Source organism: Salmo salar, chromosome 29 (assembly GCF_965601325.2).
Source record: "Salmo salar chromosome 29, fSalSal1, whole genome shotgun sequence".
NCBI lineage: Eukaryota > Metazoa > Chordata > Actinopteri > Salmoniformes > Salmonidae > Salmo > Salmo salar.
Window position 1 is genome coordinate 1,344,499 of NC_138319.1, and position 22,718 is coordinate 1,367,216.

Below are 22,718 nucleotides of genomic sequence, written 5' to 3' on the forward strand. Positions count from 1 at the left end.
AAATAGTCATATGTTTGAGAAATTGAAGTTATAGCATTTGAGGTTTTGCATTTAGCGCGACGCGATTCCACTGGCTGTTGATTAGGGTGGGACGCAGGCGTCCCACTGGCCCAGACAGGTTAATAGTTAAACCTTGATTTAACCCAGTTTAAGAGTTAATCCATTTTGATGCAACCCACCCTTAATGTGTAAGTGAACAGATCAGTTTGCAGACAGACATGAGGGCAGTTTCCCATCCAGTGGAGGGAGAGGGGAGCAAAAATATCAGTCATTTTTGCGACAGGTTATTATTGACACGTCAGCGCTATTGTACCTAGCAAAATAGTGTAGAAGCAATTGCTAACTAACTGTAAACAATTGTAGGAATCTTGGATAACTGTGAGGCGAACAATTCACTTATTTATTTAGTTAACCTGTCTGATCAAAGACTAAAACTTCTAAAATATAGCTAACTAAGCCAATCACAGGTCTCCTTTTACTGTACATTATAAGGTCGTCCGGGTTCGGGTTTGGCCGGGGTAGGCCGTCATTGTAAATAATACTTTTTTCTTAACTGACTTGCTTAATTAAATAAAGGTTAAATAAATATGAGGAAGGTGAGTGACGTGATTGATGGAGAGAGGGATAGGATGAGGTAGGACAGAACTATGACTGGCGTCTCTCTACTGGATGGTGCTAAGGGTTTGGAGGGGACTTATCAGGGGTTGATTATCTGGGGAGTGTGGACACTCTTACCAAGATGAAGTGTAGCAGGGGGCTGCTTTTCTGGCAAATTCAGAAGAGGTATCAGTTCCGTACAAATGTGGCAGAGTTCACCAGGGCTAAGGTGAATGAGAAAGGAGGAATGTCCTAACTACAATGATCAGCTCATATTTGGTGATGCACAGGGCACTAGGAACCATTCACTAGGAAACAATCAGAATCAAATGGGACAATATGGTTAGGGACTAACATGAACTTGTCCAGTAAGAAAGGCTTGTTTTCGTTGCAAAATGTGTTCTGTTTTACTACGGTGTGCACTAATGAATACACCCCATGTCTTAGCTAGAGAGGTTTGTGAGTAAATGAGAGGGGTTGCTGGATAGTGTAGTTTTCTCACCATCTGAAGGATGTCTTCTATCCTCAGCTGGGCATCTGCTTCCTGCTCATCCAGAGAAAGGGTACTGCAGAAACATTTCACCTGATTGGTCAATACTAATCATAAAACTAGATGATTGATCTATACCTCTACCAAGTACATAACATGTGTAATTGTCCAGGCTGCTGTCATACATTTAAAATGTTAATGTTTAACCTGAATAATAGGCTGATAATGACTAAGTGGACTGGGATCGGATGCCTGTCGTTGGTTTCATGACTATCTAAAGGATAGAAGTCAGGCTGTTAGAGTCGACGGCATCCAGTCGGAGCCATTGGAGTTGGTTAAAGGGGTCCCACAAGGTTCTATACTTGGTCCATTACTGTTCACTCTCTACATAAACAATATCGGTGATGAGATAAGGAAGTGTAACATTAATCTATATGCTGATAACACTGTCATGTACTCTATCGCTTCAACGGCTGACCAAGCATTATCACTATTGGAGACAGATTTTAAGATTTTAAGAGTCTTTTATACAGCTGAAACTTGTTTTAAATGCAAAGAAAACACATTTTATGATTTTTAATATATTCAAAAAGTATGTAGATAATATCCCCATAATCTATAACAGATATAAAAGTAGCTTGCACAATTTGTCTTCTATTGGTAGAGGACAAACATGTCCTGTTTCTATAGAGGAAGCCTAGCTTGATTTTTAGCCGTTTACAATGTTCGTCAACATGCATTTTAAAAGAGTTTATCATCATATCCCTTAGTATTTATATGCAGAGACCGGATTAATTCGAGAGCCATCTAAGCTCGTAAGTGCAAGTGTATTTTCAACCAACTTTTTGAATCTATTAAAAATCATAATGTGTTTTCTTTGCATTTACAACAAGTTTCAGCTGTATAAAAGACCCTTGTAATATCTTAAAATCTCACTCCAATAGTGATAATGCTAGGTCAGCCGTTGAAGCGATAGAGTACATGACAGTGTCATTAGCATATTGATGAATTTTACACTTCCTTATCTCATCGCCGATATTGTTTATGTAGAGAGTGAACAGTAATGGACCAAGTATAGAACCTTGTGGGACCCCTTTAACCAACTCCAATGGCTCTGACTGGATGCCGTCAACTCTAACAGCCTGACTTCTATCCTTTAGACAGTCATGAAACCAATGACAGGCATCCGATCCCAGTCCTATTAACAGCAAGTTTGTCCCCTTATGCTGATACACCAGCCTCCACTCTTCTGGGAAGGTACTCCACTAGATGTTGGAACATTGTTGCGGGAACTTGCTTCCATTCAGCCACAAGAGCATTAGTGAGGTTGAGCACTGATGTTGGACGATTAGTCCTGACTCACAGTCGGCGTTCCAATTCATCCCAAAGGTGTTCAATGGGGTTGAGGTCAGGGTTCTGTGCAGGCCAGTCAAGTTCTTCCACACTGATATCGACAAAGCATTTCTGTATTGACCTTGTTTTATGCATTGTGGCATTGTCATGCTGAAACAGGAAAGGGCCTTCCCCAAACTGTTGCCACAAAGTTAAAAGCACAGAATCATCTAGAATGTCATTGTATGCTGTAGCATTCGGGCTAAGGGGCCTAGCCCAAACTGTGAAACTCAGCCCCAGACCATTATTCCTTCTCCACCAAACTTACAGTTATGCATTGGGGCAGGTAGCGTTCTCCTGCCATCCCCCAAACCCAGATTTGTCCGTCTGACTGCCAGATGGTGAAGAGTGATTCATCACTCCAGAGAATGCGTTTCCACTGCTCCAGAGTCCAATGGCGGCAAGCTTTACACCACTCCAGCTGAAGCTTGGCATTGCGCATGGTAATCTTAGGCTTGTGTGCGGCTGCTCGGCCATGGAAACCCATTTCATAAAGCTCCCAATATCAGTTATTGTGCTAATGTTGCTTCCAGAGGCAGTTTGGAACTCGGTAGTGAGTGTTGCAACTGAGGACAGAATATTGTTACGTGCTATGCTCTTTAGGACTTGACGGTCCTGTTTTGATAGTTTGTGTGGCCTACCACTTCGTGGCTGAGCCATTGTGGCTCCTAGACATTTCCACTTCACATGAACAGCACTTACAGTTGACCGGGCAGCTCTAGCAGGGCAGAAATTTGATGAACTGACTTGTTGGAAAGGTGGCATCCTATGACGGTGCCACGTTGAAAGTCAGTGAGCTCTTCAGTAAGGCCATTCTACTGCCAGTGTTTGTCTATGGAGATTGCATGGCTGTGTGCTTGATTTTATACACCTGTCAGCAACGGGTGTGGCTGAAATAGCCAAATCCACTAATTTGAAGGGGTGTGTCCACATACTTTTGTATATATAGTGTATGTGGCCAGTAGCTGCTTGTGTGTACGTGTGTGTACGCGTTCATATTTGAGTGTGTGTGTTTGTGCATGCCTGCATGTTTGTGTGTACCTTAGTATATTAACAGTAGCTTTTCTCTCCTGTGGCAATAGATCTGGATCTCTGAGTATCTCCTCTAGTAGACAGATCACTCCCATCTTCAACTCACTGTTCATCTCAAAGTCCTAAACAACACACACACACACACACACACACACACACACACACACACACACACACTTAAGAGATATTGCCCGAGAAGCCGTTGTTTGGAGGATACAGCGCATTCGGGAAAGTATTCAGACCCCTTTACTTTTTCAGCTTTATTCAAATATTGATTTTTTTGAAGAATCCTCAATCTACACACAATACCCCATAATGATGAAGCAAAAACAGATTTTTAGAAACGTTTACAAATTTATTACAAATAAAAAACACAAATACCTAATTTACATAAGTATTCAGACCCTTTGCTATGAGACTCCAAATTTAGCTCAGGTGCATCCTGTTTCCATTTATCATCCTTGAGATGTTATGACAACTTGATTGGAGTCCACCTGTGGTAAATTAAATTAATTGGACTTGACTTGGAAAGGCACACATCTGTCTATATAAGTTCCCACAGTTGACAGTACATATCAGAGCAAAAACCGAGTAATGAGGTCGAAGGAATTGTCTGAGAATTCGGGGGAGAAGGGCATTGGTCAGGGAGGTGACCAAGAACCAGATGGTCACTCTGACAGAGCTCTAAAGTTCCTCTGTGGAGAGGGGAGAACCTTCCAGAAGGACAACCATCTCTGCAACACTTCAAAAATCAGGACTTCATGGTAGAGTGGCCAGACGGAAGCCACTCCTCAGTAAAAGGCACACGACAGCACGCTTGGAGTTTGCCAAAAGGCACCTAAAGGACTCTGAGACCATGAGAAACAAGATTCTCTGGTCTGATGAAGTCAAGATGGAACTCTTTGGCCTGAAAGCCAAGCGCCACGTCTGGAGGAAACCTGGCACTCTCCCTACGGTGAAGCATGGTGGTAGCAGCATCGTGCTGTGGGGATGTTTTCCAGCGGCAGGGACTGAGAGACTAGTCAGGATTGAGGGAAAAATAAACGGAGCAAAGTACAGAGAGATCCTTGATGAAAACCTGTTCCAGAGCGCTCAGGACCTCAGACTGGGGCAAAGGTTCACCTTCCAACAGGACAACGACCCTAAGCACGCAGCCAAGACAACACAGGAGTGGCTTCGGGACAAGTCTCTGAATGTCCTTTAGTGGCCCAGACAGGACCCAGACTTGAACCTGATCAAACATCTCTGGAGAGACCTGAAAATAGCTGTGCAGCAATGCTCCCCATCCAACCTGATAGAGCTTGAGAGGATCTGCAGAGAGGAATGGGAGAAACTCCCCAAATACAGGTGTGCCAAGGTTGTACAGTGGCTTGCAAAAGTATTCACCCCCCTTCCTTGGCATTTTTCCTATGTTGTTGCCTTACAACCTGGAATTAAAATTGATTTTGGATGGGTTCCGCTGGTGTACAGCAATCTTCAAGTCATACTCAATTGGATTGAGGTCTGGGCTTTGACTAGGCCATTCCAAGACATTTAAATGTTTCCCCATAAACCACTTGAGTGTTGCTTAGGGTCATTGTCCTGCTGGAAGGTGAACCACCATCCCAGTCTCAAATCTCTGGAAGACTGAAACAGGTTTCCCTGAAGAATTTCCCTGTATTTAGCGGCATCCATCATTCCTTCAATTCTGACCAGTTTCCCAGTCCCTGCCGAGGAAAAACATCCCCACAGCATGATGCTGCCACCACCATGCTTCACTGTGGGGATGGTGCTCTCAGGGTGACGAGAGGTGTTGGGTTTGCGCCAGACATAGCATTTTCCTTGATGGCCAAAAAGCTCAATTTTGAAAGAAGAGTACCTTCATCCATATGTTTGGGGAGTCTCCCACATGCCTTTTGGCGAACACCAAACGTGTTTGCTTATTTTTTTCTTTAAGTAATGGCTTTTTTCTGGCCACTCTTCCGTAAAGCCCAGCTCTGTGGAGTGTACGGCTTAAAGTGGTCCTTTGGACGGATACTCCAATCTCCGCTGTGGATCTTTGCAGTTCCTTCAGGGTTATCTTTGGTCTCTTTGTTTCCTCTCTGATTAATGACCTCCTTGCATGGTCTGTGAGTTTTGGTGGGTGGCCCTCACTTGGCAGGTTTGTTGTGGTGCCATATTCTTTCCATTTTTTTATAATGGATTTAATGGTGCTCTGTGGGATGTTCAAAGTTTCAGATACTTTTTATAACACAACTCTGACCTGCACTTCTCCACAACTTTGACCCTGACCTGTTTGGAGAGCTCCTTGGTCTTCATAGTGCTGCTTGCTTGGTGTTGCCCCTTGCTTAGTGGTGTTGCAGACTCTGGGGCCTTTCAGAACAGGTGTTCCTATACTGAGATCATGTGACAGATCATGTGACACTTAGATTGCACACGGGTGGACTTTATTTAACGAATTATGTGACTTCTGAAGGTAATTGGTTGCACCATATCTTTTTTAGGGGCTTCATATAGCAAAGGGGGTGAATACATATGCACACAACACTTTGCTGTTTTTTATTTATTTTTGAAATACGTTATTTTCTTTCATTTCACTTCACCAATTTGGACTATTTTGTGTATGTCCACTACATGAAATTCAAATAAAAATCAATTTAAATTACAGGTTGCAATGAAACAAAATAGAAAAAAATGCCAAGGGGGTGAATACTTTTGCAAGGCACTGTAGTGTGATACCCAAAAAGTATCGAGGCTGTAATCGCTGCCAAAGATGCTTCAACAAAGTACTAAGTAAGGGGTCTGAATACTTATGTAAATGTGACATATATTTTTCGGGTGCAAACATTTATGAAACCAGTTTTTACTTTGTCATTATGGGGTATTATGTGTAGATTGATTATTATTATTATTTTTTTTTTAATAAGGCTGAAACCTAACAAAATGTGTCAAGGGGTCTGAATACTTTCCAAAGGTACTGTACATACACAGTGTGTACAGACCTGGGAGTGTTTTGAGACCCAGTGTCGAAGTACGTTGAGGACTCTGTTAGTAGCAGCTCTTCTGATGATAAACTCCTTATCACATGTCCTCTCTGAGTTATTAAACACTGGTGGAGAGAGGAGAACAATTAGTGTGCTTGCTTGTGTGTGTGTGTGTGTGTGTGTGTGTGTGTGTGGTGTGTGTGTGTGTGTGTGAATGTGTACCTGGGGGAGAGCCATGTCCTGCTGCAGCTGTAGCAATAGCAAAGGCTGAGGCAGGAGAAACAGAACAACGAGAGTTCTCCCCTGACTGAACTAGAGAGAGAAAGTGAAAGAGAGAGACAGAGAGAAAGAGAGAAATTATCCATTCACAAGCACACACAGCATTTCTACCTTGTGCTAACAGAATGTTAACGGTCCCAACATTTCTTTCACTGTCTGAGCCAATCTACACCATTCAGTCCAATACTGTCACCTTGTCTCAGCTGCCGTACATATGGGCTGCTTTAATGTCATCCAAACAGACTGTTGCATTAAGCTAAATCCAAGAAAAACTGTTACCAGTCTGACCAACACACACACACACACACACACACACACACACACACACACACACACACACACACACACACACACACACACACACACACACAGGTCTTTGTGGGCTGGACTTGGTGTCTCTGAGCTATGTGTTGACCTCGGCACCAGGGCCAAGGGTCTCTCTCCCTCTCTATGCCCCAGCTGAGTGGATTGCAGATGAGCAGGGCTCTGCCTTGTATGCTCCTCTGGCTCTGAAGCTCCAACCAGTGACTTGGACTTGTTTAAATTAGGTGTGAGTCACAGGGAAATAATCCTGTGTGAATCTGGCCTCACTAAACATTCACTCCACTGAGGATATGTACCACTGGAATGAAAGCTAACCCAAACACACTTCAGCCCACCTTGAACAAAAAAGGGAATCAGGTAATTAACTCTAAGACTTGTTAATGCAAAAACATATGCCTTACCTAAAAACACTTCAACATTTGACTATCCAGGGAAATAAAGATAAATGTGCCTTTATCCTGAAAATAAATTCAGATCAATGCAGACACAGACTTCTCCTTTTCTTTATTTTCCTGGGATAGTCACCTGTTGAAGTGTCCTTGGGTAAGGAATACTTTTTTAAATATATACCGCTGCTTTTCTCCTTACTTACTGGACTACAGTGGAGCTGATGAAAGAGGAAAGGAGAGAAGGAGGAAGGAAAGAGGAGAGTGGAGGAGAGGAGAGAGGGATTTTGAGAATACATGACAGAGGGAATGGGAATGAGGAGATTTGTATTTGTATTTATTCTGGATCCCCATTAGCTGCTGCCAAGCAGGGTCCAGCCAAGTTAAGGCAGTTATACATTTGAAAAACATTACAATACATTCATAACAGATTTCACAACATATTAAGTGTGTGCCCTCAGGCCTCTACTCTACTACCACTTATCTATAACACAAAATCCATGTGTACATGTGTCTATAGTGTGTATGTCATTGTGTGTTTGTATGAATTTGTCCATGTTTGTGTTATTTCACAGTCCCTGCTGTTCCATAAGGTGTATTTTTATATGTTTTTAAAATCAAATTTTACTGCTGGCATGAGTTACTTTGATGTGGAAAAGAGTTCGATGTAGTCATGGCTCTATGTAGGACTGTGTGTCTCCCATTGTCTGTTCTGGACTTGGGGACTGTGAAGAGACCTCTGGTGGCATGTCTTGTGGGGTATGCATGTGTGTCTGAGCTGTGTGCCATTAGTTCAAACAGACAGCTCAGTGCATTCAACATGTCAATACCTCTCACAAATACAAGTAGTGATGAAGTCAATCTCTCCTCAACTTTCAGCCAGGAGAGATTGACATGTATATCATTAATGTTAGCTCTCTGTGTACATCCAAGGGCCAACCTTACTGCCCTGTTCACAAGGCAGGCAATAAACTTGACCTCATCTTTACTAGATGCTGTTCTTCCACTAATCTCATTGCAACTCCCCTCCAAGTCTCCGACCACTACCTTGTATCCTTTTCCCTCTCGCTCTCATCCAACACTTCTCACTCTGCCCCTACTAGGATGGTATTGCGCCGTCCCAACCTTCGCTCTCTCTCTCCCGCTACTCTCTCCTATTCCATCCTATCATCTCTTCCCTCTGCTCAAACCTTCTCCAACCTATCTCCTGATTCTGCCTCCTCAACCCTCCTCTCCTCCCTTTCTGCATCCTTTGACTCTCTATGTCCCCTATCCTCCAGGCCGGCTCGGTCCTCCCCTCCTGCTCCGTGGCTCGACGACTCATTGCGAGCTCACAGAACAGGGCTCCGGGCAGCCGAGCGGAAATGGAGGAAGACTCGCCTCCCTGCGGACCTGGCATCCTTTCACTCCCTCCTCTCTACATTTTCCTCTTCTGTCTCTGCTGCTAAAGCCACTTTCTACCACTCTAAATTCCAAGCAACTGCCTCTAACCCTAGGAAGCTCTTTGCCACCTTCTCCTCCCTCCTGAATCCTCCTCCCCCTCCCCCCTCCTCCCTCTCTGCGGATGACTTCGTCAACCACTTTGAAAAGAAGGTCGACGACATCCGATCCTCGTTTGCTAAGTCAAACGACACCGCTGGTCCTGCTCACACTGCCCTACCCCGTGCTTTGACCTCTTTCTCCCCTCTCTCTCCAGATGAAATCTCGCGTCATGTGACGGCCGGCCGCCCAACAACCTGCCCGCTTGACCCTATCCCCTCCTCTCTTCTCCAGACCATTTCCGGAGACTTCTCCCTTACCTCACCTCGCTCATCAACTCATCCTTGACCGCTTGCTACGTCCCTTCCGTCTTCAAGAGAGCGAGAGTTGCACCCCTTCTGAAAAAACCTACACTCGATCCCTCCGATGTCAACAACTACAGACCAGTATCCCTTCTTTCTTTTCTCTCCAAAACTCTCCTTGGCCAGCTCTCCTGCTATCTCTCTCAGAATGACCTTCTTGATCCAAATCAGTCAGGTTTCAAGACTGGTCATTCAACTGAGAGTGCTCTTCTCTGTGTCACGGAGGCTCGCCGCACTGCTAAAGCTAACTCTCTCTCCTCTGCTCTCATCCTTCTAGACCTATCTGCTGCCTTTGATACTGTGAAGCATCAGATCCTCCTCTCCACCCTCTCCGAGTTGGGCATCTCCGGCGCGGCCCACGCTTGGATTGCGTCCTACCTGACAGGTTGCTCCTACCAGGTGGCGTGGCGAGAATCTGTCTTCGCACCACGTGCTCTCACCACTGGTGTCCCCCAGGGCTCTGTTCTAGGCCCTCTCCTATTCTCGCTATACACCAAGTCACTTGGCTCTGTCATATCCTCACATGGTCTCTCCTGTTATTGCTATGCAGACGACACACAATTAATCTTCTCCTTTCCCCCTTCTGATAACCAGGTGGCGAATCGCATCTCTGCAGGTCTGGCAGACATATCAGTGTGGATGACGGATCACCACCTCAAGCTGAACCTCGGCAAGACGGAGCTGCTCTTCCTCCCGGGGAAGGACTGCCCGTTCCATGATCTCGCCATCACGGTTGACAACTCCATTGTGTCCTCCTCCCAGAGCGCTAAGAACCTTGGCGTGACCCTGGACAACACCCTGTCGTTCTCCACTAACATCAAGGTGGTGACCCGATCCTGTAGGTTCATGCTCTACAACATTCGAAGAGTACGACCCTGCCTCACACAGGAAGCGGCGCAGGTCCTAATCCAGGCACTTGTCATCTCCCGTCTGGATTACTGCAACTCGCTGTTGGCTGGGCTCCCTGCCTGTGCCATTAAACCCCTAAAACTCATCCAGAACGCCGCAGCCCGTCTGGTGTTCAACCTTCCCAAGTTCTCTCACGTCACCCCGCTCCTCCGCTCTCTCCACTGGCTTCCAGTTGAAGCTCGCATCCGCTACAAGACCATGGTGCTTGCCTACGGAGCTGTGAGGGGAACGGCATCTCCGTACCTTCAGGCTCTGATCAGGCCCTACACCCAAACAAGGGCACTGCGTTCATCCACCTCTGGCCTGCTCGCCTCCCTACCTCTGAGGAAGCACAGTTCCCGCTCAGCCCAGTCAAAACTGTTTGCTGCTCTGGCACCCCAATGGTGGAACAAGCTCCCTCACGACGCCAGGACAGCGGAGTCAATCACCACCTTCCGGAGACACCTGAAACCCCACCTCTTTAAGGAATACCTAGGATAGGATAAAGTAATCCTTCTAACCCCCCCCCCCCCCCTTAAAAGATTTAGATGCACTATTGTAAAGTGGTTGTTCCACTGGATATCATAAGGTGAATGCACCAATTTGTAAGTCGCTCTGGATAAGAGCGTCTGCTAAATGACTTAAATGTAAATGTAATGTAAATGTTCTGAGCCATTGCAATTTTCCTAAGTCCCTCTTTGTCGAGCCTGACCACACGACTGAACAGCAGTCCAGGTGCGACAAAACTACTGCCTGTAGGACCTGCCTTGTTGATAGTGCTGTTAAGAATGCAGAGCAGCGCTTTATTATAGACAGACTTCTCCCCATCCTAGCTACTGTTGTACACCAGAAATTGGCAGAAAGTGTTTGTATTTTCTAGTTTATTTGAAAATACCACCTTTTCAAATACTCAGTATTCAAATACAGTTTATATAGGAGTTTCAACTAAAAGGCAACTATTTTCTTTGAGACTACAGGTCTCAAACAACCAATTAATATTTGAAAGTTTTTGAATATACAATATTAGTCAAAAGACACTCCTACTCATTCAGGGGTTTTTCTTTACTTTTACTATTTTCTACATTGTAGAATAATAGTGAAGACATTAACTATGAAATAACACATATGGAATCAAGTAGTAACCAAAAAAGTGTGAAACAATTTTATATATTTTATATTTTAGATTCTTCAAAGTAGCTACCCTTCGCCTTGACAGCTTTGCACACTCTTGGTATTCTCTTAACCAGCTTCAACTGGAATGCTTTTCCAACAGTCTTGAAGGAGTTCCCACATGCTGAGCACTTGTTGGCTGATTTTCCTCCACTCTGCGGTCTAAATCATCCCAAACCATCTCAATTGGGTTGAGGTCGGGCGATTGTGGAGGCCAGGCCATCTGATGCAGCACTCCATCACTGTCCTTCTTGGTCAAATAGCCCTTACACAGCCTGGAGATGTGTTGGGTCATTGTCCTGTTGAAATACAAATGATAGTCCCACTTAGCGCAAACCAGATGGGATGGCGTTTTGCTGCAGAATGTTGTGGTAGCCATGCTTGTTAAGTGTGCCTTGAATTCGAAATAAATCACAGATAGTGTCACCAGCAAAGCACCCCCACACATCACACCTCCATGCTTCACGGTGGGAACCACACATGCGGAGATCATCCGTTCACCTACTCTGCATCTCACAAAGCCAGGGCGGTTTGAACCAAAAATCGGAAATGTGGACTCATCAGAAGAAAGAACACATTTCCATCGGTCTAATGTTCATTGCTCGTGTTTCTTGGACCAAGCAAGTCTCTTATTCTCATTGATGTCCTTTAGTAGTGGTTTCTTTGCAGCAATTGGACAATGATGGTCTGATTCACGCAGTCTCCTCTGAACATTTGATGTTGAGATGTGTCTGTTACTTGGTCTCTGTGAAGCATTTATTTGGGCTGCAATTTCTGAGGCTGGTAACGCTAATGAACTTATCCTCTGCAGAAGAGGTAACTCTGGGTCTGTGAGAACTAGTTTCATCATAGAGCTTGATGGTTGTTGCAACTGCACTTGAAGAAACTTTGAAAGTTCTTGAGATTTTCCAGATTGACTGACCTTCATGTCTTAAAGTAATGATGGACTGTCATTTCCCTTTGCTAATTTGAGCTGTTCTTGCCATAATATGGACTTGGTCTTTTACCAGATAGGTCTATTTTCTATATACCACCCCTTCCTTGTCACAACACAGCTGATTGGCTCAAACGCATTAAAAGAAGGAAAGAAATTCCACAAATGAACTATTAACAAGGCACAGCTGTTAATTGAAATGCATTCTAGGTGAGCACCTCATCAAATTGTATTTGTCACATGCACTGAATAAAACAGGTGTAGACCTTACAGTGAAATGCTTACTTACAAGCCCTTAACCAACAATGCAGTTTTAAGAAAATATCTAAAAAAAGTAAAAGATAAAAGTAACAAATAATTAAAGAGCATCAGTAAAATAACAGGCTATATAAAAGGGGTACCGGTACAGAGTCAATGAGTCACCGGTGTTGAGGTAATTGAGGTAATATGTACATGTAGGTAGAGTTATTAAAGTGACTATGCGTAAATAATAACAGAGAGTAGCAGCAGCGTAGAAGGGGGGGGGGAATGCAAATAGTCTGCATAGCCATTTGATTAGATGTTCAGGAGTCTTATGGCTTAGGGGTAGGAGCTGTTAAGAAGCCTCTTGGACCTAGACTTAGCACTCCGGTAGTGCTTGCCATGCGGTAGCAGAGAGAACAGTCTATGACTAGGGTGGCTGGAGTCTTTCACAATTTTTAGGGCCTTCCTACACGCCTGGTATAGAGGTCCTGGATGGCAGGAAGCTTGGCCCCGGTGATGTACTGGGCCGTATGCACTACCCTCTGTAGTGCCTTGCGGTCGGAGGCCGAGCAGTTGTCTTACCAGGCAGTGATTTAACCCATCAGGATGGTCTCGATGATGCAGCTGTAAAACCTTTTGAGGATCTGAGGACCCATGCCAAATATTTTCAGTCTCCTGAGGGGAATAGGTTTTGTCGTGCCCTCTTCACGACTGTCTTGCTGTGCTTGGACTGTCTTGCTGTGCTTGGACTATGTTAGATTGTTGGTGATGTGGATGCCAAGGAACTTGAAGCTCTCAACCTGCTCCACTACAGCCCTGTCGCCGAAAATCGTGGCATGCTCAGTCCTCCTTTTCCTGTAGTCCACAATCAACTCCTTTGTCTTGATCAAGTTGAGGGAGAGGTTGTTGTCCTTGCACCACATGGTCAGGTCTCTGACCTCCTCCTGTCAGAGCAGCTCACAGATCACTGCACCTGAGCATAGCTCATCTGTAAATAGCCCATCCAATCTACCTCATCCCCATACTGTATTAATTTATCTTGTTCCTTTGCACCCCAGTATCTCAACTTGCACATTCATCCTCTGCACGCACATCCTACCAATCCAGTGTTTATTTGCTATATTGTAATTACTTTGCCACCATGGCCTATTTATTGCCTTACCTCTCTTATCCTACCTCATTTGCACATGCTGTATATAGATTTTCTTACTGTATTATTGATTGTATATTTGTTTATTCCATGTGTAACTCTGTGTTGTTGTATATGTCGAAGTGCTTTGCTTTATCTTGGCCAGGTCGCAGTTGCAAATGAGAACTTGTTCTCAACTAGCCTACCTGGTTAACCTGTTGGGGATAGGGGGCAGTATTTGCACGGCCGGATAAAAAACGTACCCGATTTAATCTGGTTATTACTACTGCCCAGAAACTAGAATATGCATATAATTATTGGCTTTGGATAGAAAACACCCTAAAGTTTCTAAAACTGTTTGAATGGTGTCTGTGAGTATAACAGAACTCATATGGCAGGCAAAAACCTGAGAGATTCCTTAACAGGAAGTGCCTTCTCTGACCATTTCTTGGGCTTCTACACTCTCTTTATTGAAAACTGAGGATCTCTGCTGTAACGTGACACTTGCTACGGCTCCCATAGGCTCTCAGAAGGCGGCAAACCGGTGAATGATGTCTTTGCAGGCCCTGGCTGAAAAACATTTGCGCATTTGGATAGTGGTTGATCAGAGGACAATGAGACTGAGACGCGTGCACGAGGTGACACCATGTTTTTATTTTTTTTGTTTTTGAACTGAAACAGGGTTTCCCGGTCGGAATATTATCGCTTTTTTACGAGAAAAATTGCATAAAAATTGATTTTAAACAGCGGTTGACATGCTTCGAAGTACGGTAATGGAATATTTAGAATTTTTTTGTAACGAAACGCGTCGGGCGCGTCACCCTTCGTCACCCTTCGGATAGTGTCTTGAACGCACAAACAAAACAGAGGAAATTTGAACATAACTATGGATTATTTTGAACCAAACCAACATTTGTTATTGAAGTAGAAGTCCTGGGAGTGCATTCTGACGAAGAACAGCAAAGGTAATCACATTTTTCTTATAGTAAATCTGACTTTGGTGAGGGCTAAACTTGGTGGGGTTCAAAATAGCTAGCCATGATGGCTGGGCTATCTACTCAGAATATTGCAAAATGTGCTTTTACCGAAAAGCTATTTTAAAATCGGACATAGCGATTGCATAAAGGAGTTCTGTATCTATAATTCTTAAAATAATTATGTTTTTTGTGAACGTTTATCGTGAGTAATTTAGTAAATTCACCGGAAGTGTTCGGTGGGAATGCTAGTTCTGAAAATCACATGCTAATGTAAAAAGCTGGTTTTTGATATAAATATGAACTTGATTGAACAAAACATGCATGTATTGTACTCTGTTGACATAATCTAATGTTTTGCTTTCGTTGTAAAGCCTTTTTGAAATCGGACAGTGTGGTTAGATTAACCTCTTACATCTAGACGTTCCGCTAGCGGAACACCTGCTCCAATATCCAATGATAGGCGTGGCGCGAATTACAAATTCCTCAACTTCAATTTTTCAAACATATGACTATTTCACACCATTTTAAAGACAAGACTCTCCTTTATCTAACAACACTGTCCGATTTCAAAAAGGCTTTACAGCGAAAGCAAAACATTAGATTATGTCAGCAGAGTACCCAGCCAGAAATAATCAGACACCCATTTTTCAAGCGAGCATATAATGTCACAAAAAACAAAACCACAGCTAAATGCAGCACTAACCTTTGATGATCTTCATCAGATGACAGGCCTAGGACATTATGTTATCCTCTCTAGGCTAGGCGGGACGAATTCGTCCCACCTACGTAACAGCCACTGCTATCCTGTGGCGCGATTTTCAAAACCTTAAAAATCCTATTACTTCAATTTCTCAAACATATGACTATTTTACAGCCATTTAAAGACAAGACTCTCGTTAATCTAACCACACTGTCCGATTTCAAAAAGGCTTTACAACGAAAGAAAAACATTAGATTATGTCAGCAGAGTACCAAGCCAGAAATAATCAGACACCCATTTTTCAAGCCAGCATATAATGTCACCAAAACCCAGAAGACAGCTAAATGCAGCACTCACCTTTGATGATCTTCATCAGATGACAACCCTAGGACATTATGTTATACAATACATGCATGTTTTGTTCAATCAAGTTCATATTTATATCAAAAACCAGCTTTTTACATTAGCATGTGACGTTCAGAACTAGCATACCCCCCGCAAACTTCCGGGGAATTCGCTAACATTTTACTAAATTACTCACGATAAACGTTCACAAAAAGCATAACAATTATTTTAAGAATTATAGATACAGACCTCCTCTATGCACTCGATATGTCCGATTTTAAAATAGCTTTTTGGTGAAAGCACATTTTGCAATATTCTAAGTACATAGCCCAGGCATCACGGGCTCGCTATTTAGACACCCGGCAAGTTTAGCACTCACCATAATCATATTTACTATTATAAAAGTTTCATTACCTTTTGTTGTCTTCGTCAGAATACACACCCAGGACTGCTACTTCAATAACAAATGTTGGTTTGGTCCAAAATAATCCATCGTTATATCCGAATAGCGGCGTTTTGTTCGTGCGTTCCAGACACTATCCGAAATAGTAAAGAAGTGTCACGCGCATGGCGCAATTCGTGACAATAAAATTCTAAGTATTCCATTACCGTACTTCGAAGCATGTCAACCGCTGTTTAAAATCAATTTTTACGACATTTTTCTCGTAGAAAAGCGATAATATTCCGACAGGGAATCTCCTTTTCGGCAAACAGAGGAAAAAATCCCAAAGGCGGGGGCGGTCGGGGTCATGCGCATAAGCTAGTGTCTCTTGATCGGCCACTTGAGAAAGGCGATAATGTGTTTCAGCCTGGGGCTGGAATGACGACATTCTGTTTTTTCCCGGGCTCTGAGCGCCTATGGACGACGTGGGAAGTGTCACGTTAGAGCAGAGATCCTTAGTAAATGATAGAGATGGAAAAGAAGTTCAACAAATGGTCAGACAGGCCACTTCCTGTAAAGGAATCTCTCAGGTTTTGACCTGCCATTTGAGTTCTGTTATACTCACAGACACCATTCAAACAGTTTTAGAAAATTTAGGGTGTTTTCTATCCATATGTAATAAGTATATGCATATTCTAGTTACTGGGTAGGAGTGGTAACCAGATTAAATCGGGTATGTTTTTTATCCAGCCGTGTCAATGCTGCCCCCTAGCCCTAACAGGTTATACAATACATGCATGTTTTGTTCAATCAAGTTCATATTTATATCAAAAACCAGCTTTTTACATTAGCATGTGACGTTCAGAACTAGCATTCCCACCGAACACTTCCGGTGAATTTCCTAAATTACTCACGATAAACGTTCACAAAAAACATAACAATTATTTTAAGAATTATAGATACAGAACTCCTTTATGCACTCGCTATGTCCGATTTTAAAATAGGTTTTCGGTGAAAGCACATTTTGCAATATTCTGAGTAGATGGCACGCCATCACAGGCTAGCTATTTTGACACCCACCAAGTTTGACCCTCACCAAACTCCGATTTACTATTAGAAAAGTTTGATTACCTTTCCTGTTCTTCGTCAGAATGCACTCCCAGGACTTCTACTTCAATAACAAATGTTGGTTTGGTTCAAAATAATCCATAGTTATATCCAAATAGCGGCGTTTTGTTTGTGCGTTCAAGACACTATCCAAGGGTGACGAAGGGTTACGCGCCCGACGCGTTTCGTGACAAAAAAATTCTAAATATTCCATTACCGTACTTCGAAGCATGTCAACCGCTGTTTAAAATCAATTTTTATGCTATTTTTCTCGTAAAAAAGCGATAATATTCCGACCGGGAGTCGTTGTTTACGTTCAAAGATGTAAGAATAAAAACATGGGGTCGCCTCGTGCACGCGCCTCAGTCTCATAGTACTCTGACCGACCACTATCCAAACGCGCTAATGTTTTTCAGCCAGGGCCTGCAAAGCCACCATTCACCTTTTTGCCGCCTTCTGAGAGCCTATGGGAGCCGTAGGAAGTGTCACGTAACAGCAGAGATCCCTTGTTTTGGATAGAGATGATCAAGAAGGCCAAGAAATGGTCAGACAGGGTACTTCCTGTACAGAATCTTCTCAGGTTTTGGCCTGCCAAATGAGTTCTGTTATACTCACAGACACCATTCAAACAGTTTTAGAAACTTTGGAGTGTTTTCTATCCAAAGCTAATAATTATATGCATATTCTAGTTTCTGGGCAGGAGTAATAATCAGATTAAATCGGGTACGTTTTTTATCCGGCCGTGAAAATACTGCCCCCTATCCAAAACAGTTTAATGAGAGTCTTGTCTTTAATATGGTGTAAAATAGTCTGAGAAATGTTTGAGAAATTGAAGTAATAGCATTTCTAAGGTATTTGAATAACTCGCCACGGGATTCCACTGTCCCACATACCCTAGAGAGGTTAAATAAAGGTGAAATATATATTTTTAAATAGACTATCTCATCATTGTCGGTGATCAGGCCTACCGCTGTTGTGTCATCGGCGAACTTAATGTGGGTGTTGGAGATGTGCCTGGCCGTGCAGTCATGAGTGAACAGGGAGTACAGGAAGGGACTGAACACACAGCCCTGCGGGGTCCCTGTGTTGAGGATCAGTGTGGTAGATGTGTTGTTACCTACCCTTCCCACCTGGGGGCAGCCCATCAGGAAGTCCAGGATCAAGTTGCTGAGGGAGGTGTTTAGTCCCAGGGTCCTTAGCTTAGTGATGAGCTTTGAGGGCACTATCGTGTTGAATGCTATACTATAGTCAATGACTAGCATTCTCACGTAGGTGTCCTTTTGTCCAGGTGGGATAGAGCAGTGTGCAGTGTTATGGCGATTGAATCATCTGTGGACCTATTGGGGTTGTAAGCAAATTGAAGTGGGTCTACAGTCGTGGCCAAAGGTTTTGAGAATGCCACAAATATTAATTTCCACAAAGTTTTCTGCTTCAGTGTCTTTAGATATTTTTGTCAGATGTTACTATGGAATACTGAAGTATAATTACAAGCATTTCATAAGTGTCAAAGGCTTTTATTGACAATTACATGAAGTTGATGCAAAGTAGGTAACAACACATCTGCAAAGCTGATCCTCAACACGGGGGCCCCTCAGGGTTGCGTGCTCAGTCCCCTCCTGTACTCCCTCTTCACCCATGACTGCATGGCCAGGCACGACTCCAACACCATCATTAAGTTTGCCAATGACAAAGCAGTGGTAGGCCTGATCACCGACAACAATGAGACAGCCTATAGGGAGGAGGTCAGAGACCTGGTCGTGTGGTGCCAGGACACTAACCTCTCCCTCAACGTGATCAAGAGAAAGGAGATGATTGTGGACTACAGGAGAAGGAGGACCGAGCACGCCCCCATTCTCATCAACAGGGCTGTAGTGGAGCAGGTTGAGAGCTTCAAGTTCCTTGGTGTCCACATCACCAACAAACTATCATGGTCCAAACACATCGGTACCGGAGCGCCAAGTCTAGGTCCTAAAGGTTTCTTATCAGCTTCTACCCCTAAGCCATAAGACTTCTGAACAGCTAATCAAATGGCTACCCCCCCCCCCCCCCCCCCTTTACGTTGTTGTTACTCTCTGGTTATTATCTATACATAGTCACTTTAACTCTATCTACATCTACATATTACCTCAATTGCCTCGACTAACCTGTGCCCCCACACATTGACTCTGTACCGGTACCCCCTGTATACAGCCTTGCTAATGTTATTTTACAGCTGCTCTGGTAAAGCCCTTAAACAACAATGCACTTCTAAGAAAAATAAGAAATAGATAAGTAAAACATTTAAATAAAAAAACAAATGGTTAAAGATCAGCAGTAAAATACCAGTAAGCATTTCACTGTAGGGTTGTACATGTGCACATGTGACAAAATTTGATTTGATACTCATCTGTACAAAATATAATCGGTTTGAATTTATTATGTACACATCTGGGGAAATAGACATTCAGGAGAATTGGGCGGCAGGTAGCCTAGTGGTTAGTGTTGGGCCTGTAACCAAAGTTTGGTGGATAAAATCCCCAAGCTGACAAGGAAAAAATCTGTCGTTCTTCCCCCGAACAAGGCAGTTAACCCACTGTTCCTAGGCCATTATTGTGAATAGGAATTTGTTCCTAACTGATTTGCCTAGTTAAATAAAGGTTAAATATAGAATGTTCAAAAAAGTATTGTGTAGATCAAATATGACTGTCATATAGAATGGAATAGTATAGGAGATTGTGTTTGCTATTTATTCTATTTCTATCTTCAACATACAGTTCCAGATACAGCCCTGCCATTAGTTGAAGGCAGCAAATCCAATAGTTTCCGAACAATAATCCCTTTCTGAGAACTGTATTCAAATAGTTAAAAACGTTGTCATCTTTGGGGATCTGTATTCAAATAGTTAACTATTTGTCCCCCCCAAATAAATAGTTACTTTCCACGAAGCACAGTTTAACCTGTAGTTGTCGCAGGTCTGACACACAAACACGCACACACACGCACACACATTTACCTCCAGGCTGTCTGTAGCGGAAGTGTCGTGGGGTGGAGGGGGAGCGGCAGGGAGAGACTTCTCCTGATTCGCTGTTCTGAGGCGACTCTGGGATGAACTTGTCCATTGAGACAGACTCCAAGACAGCTAAGCAGAAAATGACACACTATTATCAATCACACAATGGCAACAACAACGGCTTCATATAGAACAGTGAGTCCTCATGCTTGGCTGGTCTAGCGGTAATGCTGCAGCCTCCAGCACACACGTCTACAGTGACGGCATAGGTTTGAATCTGGCATAATGCCCTTTGTCACAATGTGTGTCGTTCCTCACTGTCATCCTCTATCTCAGTTAAATAAAATCAGAAAATACCTTTTAAAAACAGAAAAGTGAATCCTTCACTCACACACACTCTCTCACACAGATAAATACTTGGGGTACACGAGGAAAATGTAGGGGGGGCCCTCAACAGCATTTTGACACCGAATCACAAAGTCTTCCCTATAACTGTCTTCATAGACTCAGAGGACTACAGAGCCACTTTAGATTAATAGCCTGCACTGTGTGTGCGTGTGTGTGTGTGTGCAGTGTCCGCCCAGCCAATAAGTGATATGCTTAGGAGTGTCAAAATGATTGACACGTCTAAAGATTTGTATAAATAAAGTAGTCAAAAGTTTTGTATTTGATCCCATATTCCTGGCACGCATTGACTACATCAAGTTTCTAACTCTAAAAACTTATTGGATGCATTTGCAGTAAATTTTGGTTGTGTTTCAGATTATTTCTTTATTTTATAATGTTCTGCCCAATAGAAATGTATGGTTAATAATGTATTGTGTCATTTTGGAGTAAATTTTATTATAAATTAGAACATGAGAAAAAAGGGAAACCTGCATGCTGCTCATGCTAGATTCACTGTTCTTTATTAAGCTTTACGTATCGAGGGGACTAGGAGCTACAGCAGGACGCGGTAATTAACCTATCCAAAAAAAGAACTCGCTGACGCTCAAGTCTCATTCTTATCTAAGGGCCTCTGTACAGACAAACCATTTGATATGAAAGATTAATTTGTAAGATTGAACTTAGATGTGTTTTCCCAAAATTCTGCTTATAGCCTAGAGACCCAACAAATAACTATTACTCATTTTATTCCCAAAAGCAAATTCTGTCCTATGGTTAACAACTCCTCAGTTAATACCTATTGTAGGTTAGTCAAACAAGAAGTTGTGCCTGTATATACAAGAAAAACTAACCATATTCAGAAAACCTCACCTGGACAGAAGAACAGGCACTCAATGAACAAATGAAAGACTAATCTTTGTTTATCAAACCTGCAGACAAGGGGGGTGCTGTGGTCATTTTAGATTATGAAAAATACAACAAATGTATTGAACTTGATGCAGCTTATTAAGAAAGGATTATTACTCTTTATGATTTTTTTTTCAATTTGACCAAGCGGCTTGAACTGAATAAGGATTCCATTAGACTATCGACATCTTTAAATGCTTCCTGTCAAAACATCCAAGAGGATCATAATGGGACCTTCCTGGACTATGATACGTTTCCACCACTGCACCCCTCTACTAGCTTGAACCAGAAAATGGCTGCTCATTGTTCGACTCCAGGTGAGCGTAAATGGATGCGTGTCGGAACCAGAAAGAAGTAGAAGAATCGTTCTCGGCACACCTGCATTCTTCCCCCGCGTCCGGACTTAAGACTTTCAAATCGCTTTGAGCCCCTGTACCAGCTGTCTTCTGCCGGGGACTTGGGTGTTCCCTCCATGGCTGTGGATGTCCCTCCAGCTACCTCTCCCTGTCCTAGTCAATCAATCGCCTGGGCACAGCCTGGACCACCCAGCCCCCCTACGCTGGGCCGTGGTCTCTGGATCAGAGCTCTGTCCATTTGGCTGCTTCTAAGCAGCCCTCTACTCAGGTGAGTTATGTGGCTCTGGTCTCGCAATCAGCTTCGAGACACAGCAGAGGCAGGATCATTCTGGCTATTGTGATAGGGAGTTCTATGGTGAGGTATATATTTGTACCTGGGGCAAAGACTTTGTGTCTTCCCAGGGCAAAAGTTCAGGATATCACCAGGTTCCTTCCTGAGGCTGTGTGTCAGTCAACGGGGGCTGATACTGTCATGGTTCACTTGGGGTCGAATGACATTATGAAGGGCAGCTCAGAACAGCTGAAGATGGATTTTAAAGAACTGATTGGGTATCTACTTGACACCAACAAACACCACATAATATCTGGCCCTCTGCCTTCCATAAATCATGACATTGAACAGTTCAGCAGACTTTTAGCCCTCCATAACTGTCTACAAGACGATTGCAGCTCTGTGGTTTTAACATTTATTGACAATTTTGATACCTTCTGGAAACAAAGCTTGTATTATAAGGAGGATGGGATCCACCCAAACCCAAAAATGTGGGTTCTTGGATCCTTTCACAGCATTAATAAGGCTGCGTTGAGACAATGATTTATCAATGACCCAAGCCCAGCTCATGTAATGCCTACCATTGTGTCGCTGAGCTGTCATAATGCTTCAGCAAATGTACATTATCCT

At 43.3% G+C, this 22,718-nt stretch overlaps 1 protein-coding gene across 1 annotated transcript in view; it reads right to left on the reverse strand.

Moving 5' to 3' along the window:
• Positions 1–20,277, reverse strand: part of LOC106591265 (ras-specific guanine nucleotide-releasing factor 2) — a 65,345-nt gene extending 45,068 nt beyond the window's left edge. The window contains exons 1-5 of the mRNA XM_082970622.1: positions 20,172–20,277; positions 6,697–6,870; positions 6,493–6,632; positions 3,521–3,633; positions 1,100–1,163 (exon numbers count right to left, since the gene is read on the reverse strand). Coding sequence (XP_082826748.1) covers positions 1,100–1,163; positions 3,521–3,633; positions 6,493–6,632; positions 6,697–6,870; positions 20,172–20,277 — 597 coding nt within the window. The remainder of the gene's footprint in view (positions 1–1,099; positions 1,164–3,520; positions 3,634–6,492; positions 6,633–6,696; positions 6,871–20,171) is intronic.
• Positions 20,278–22,718: the final 2,441 nt, after the last annotated feature.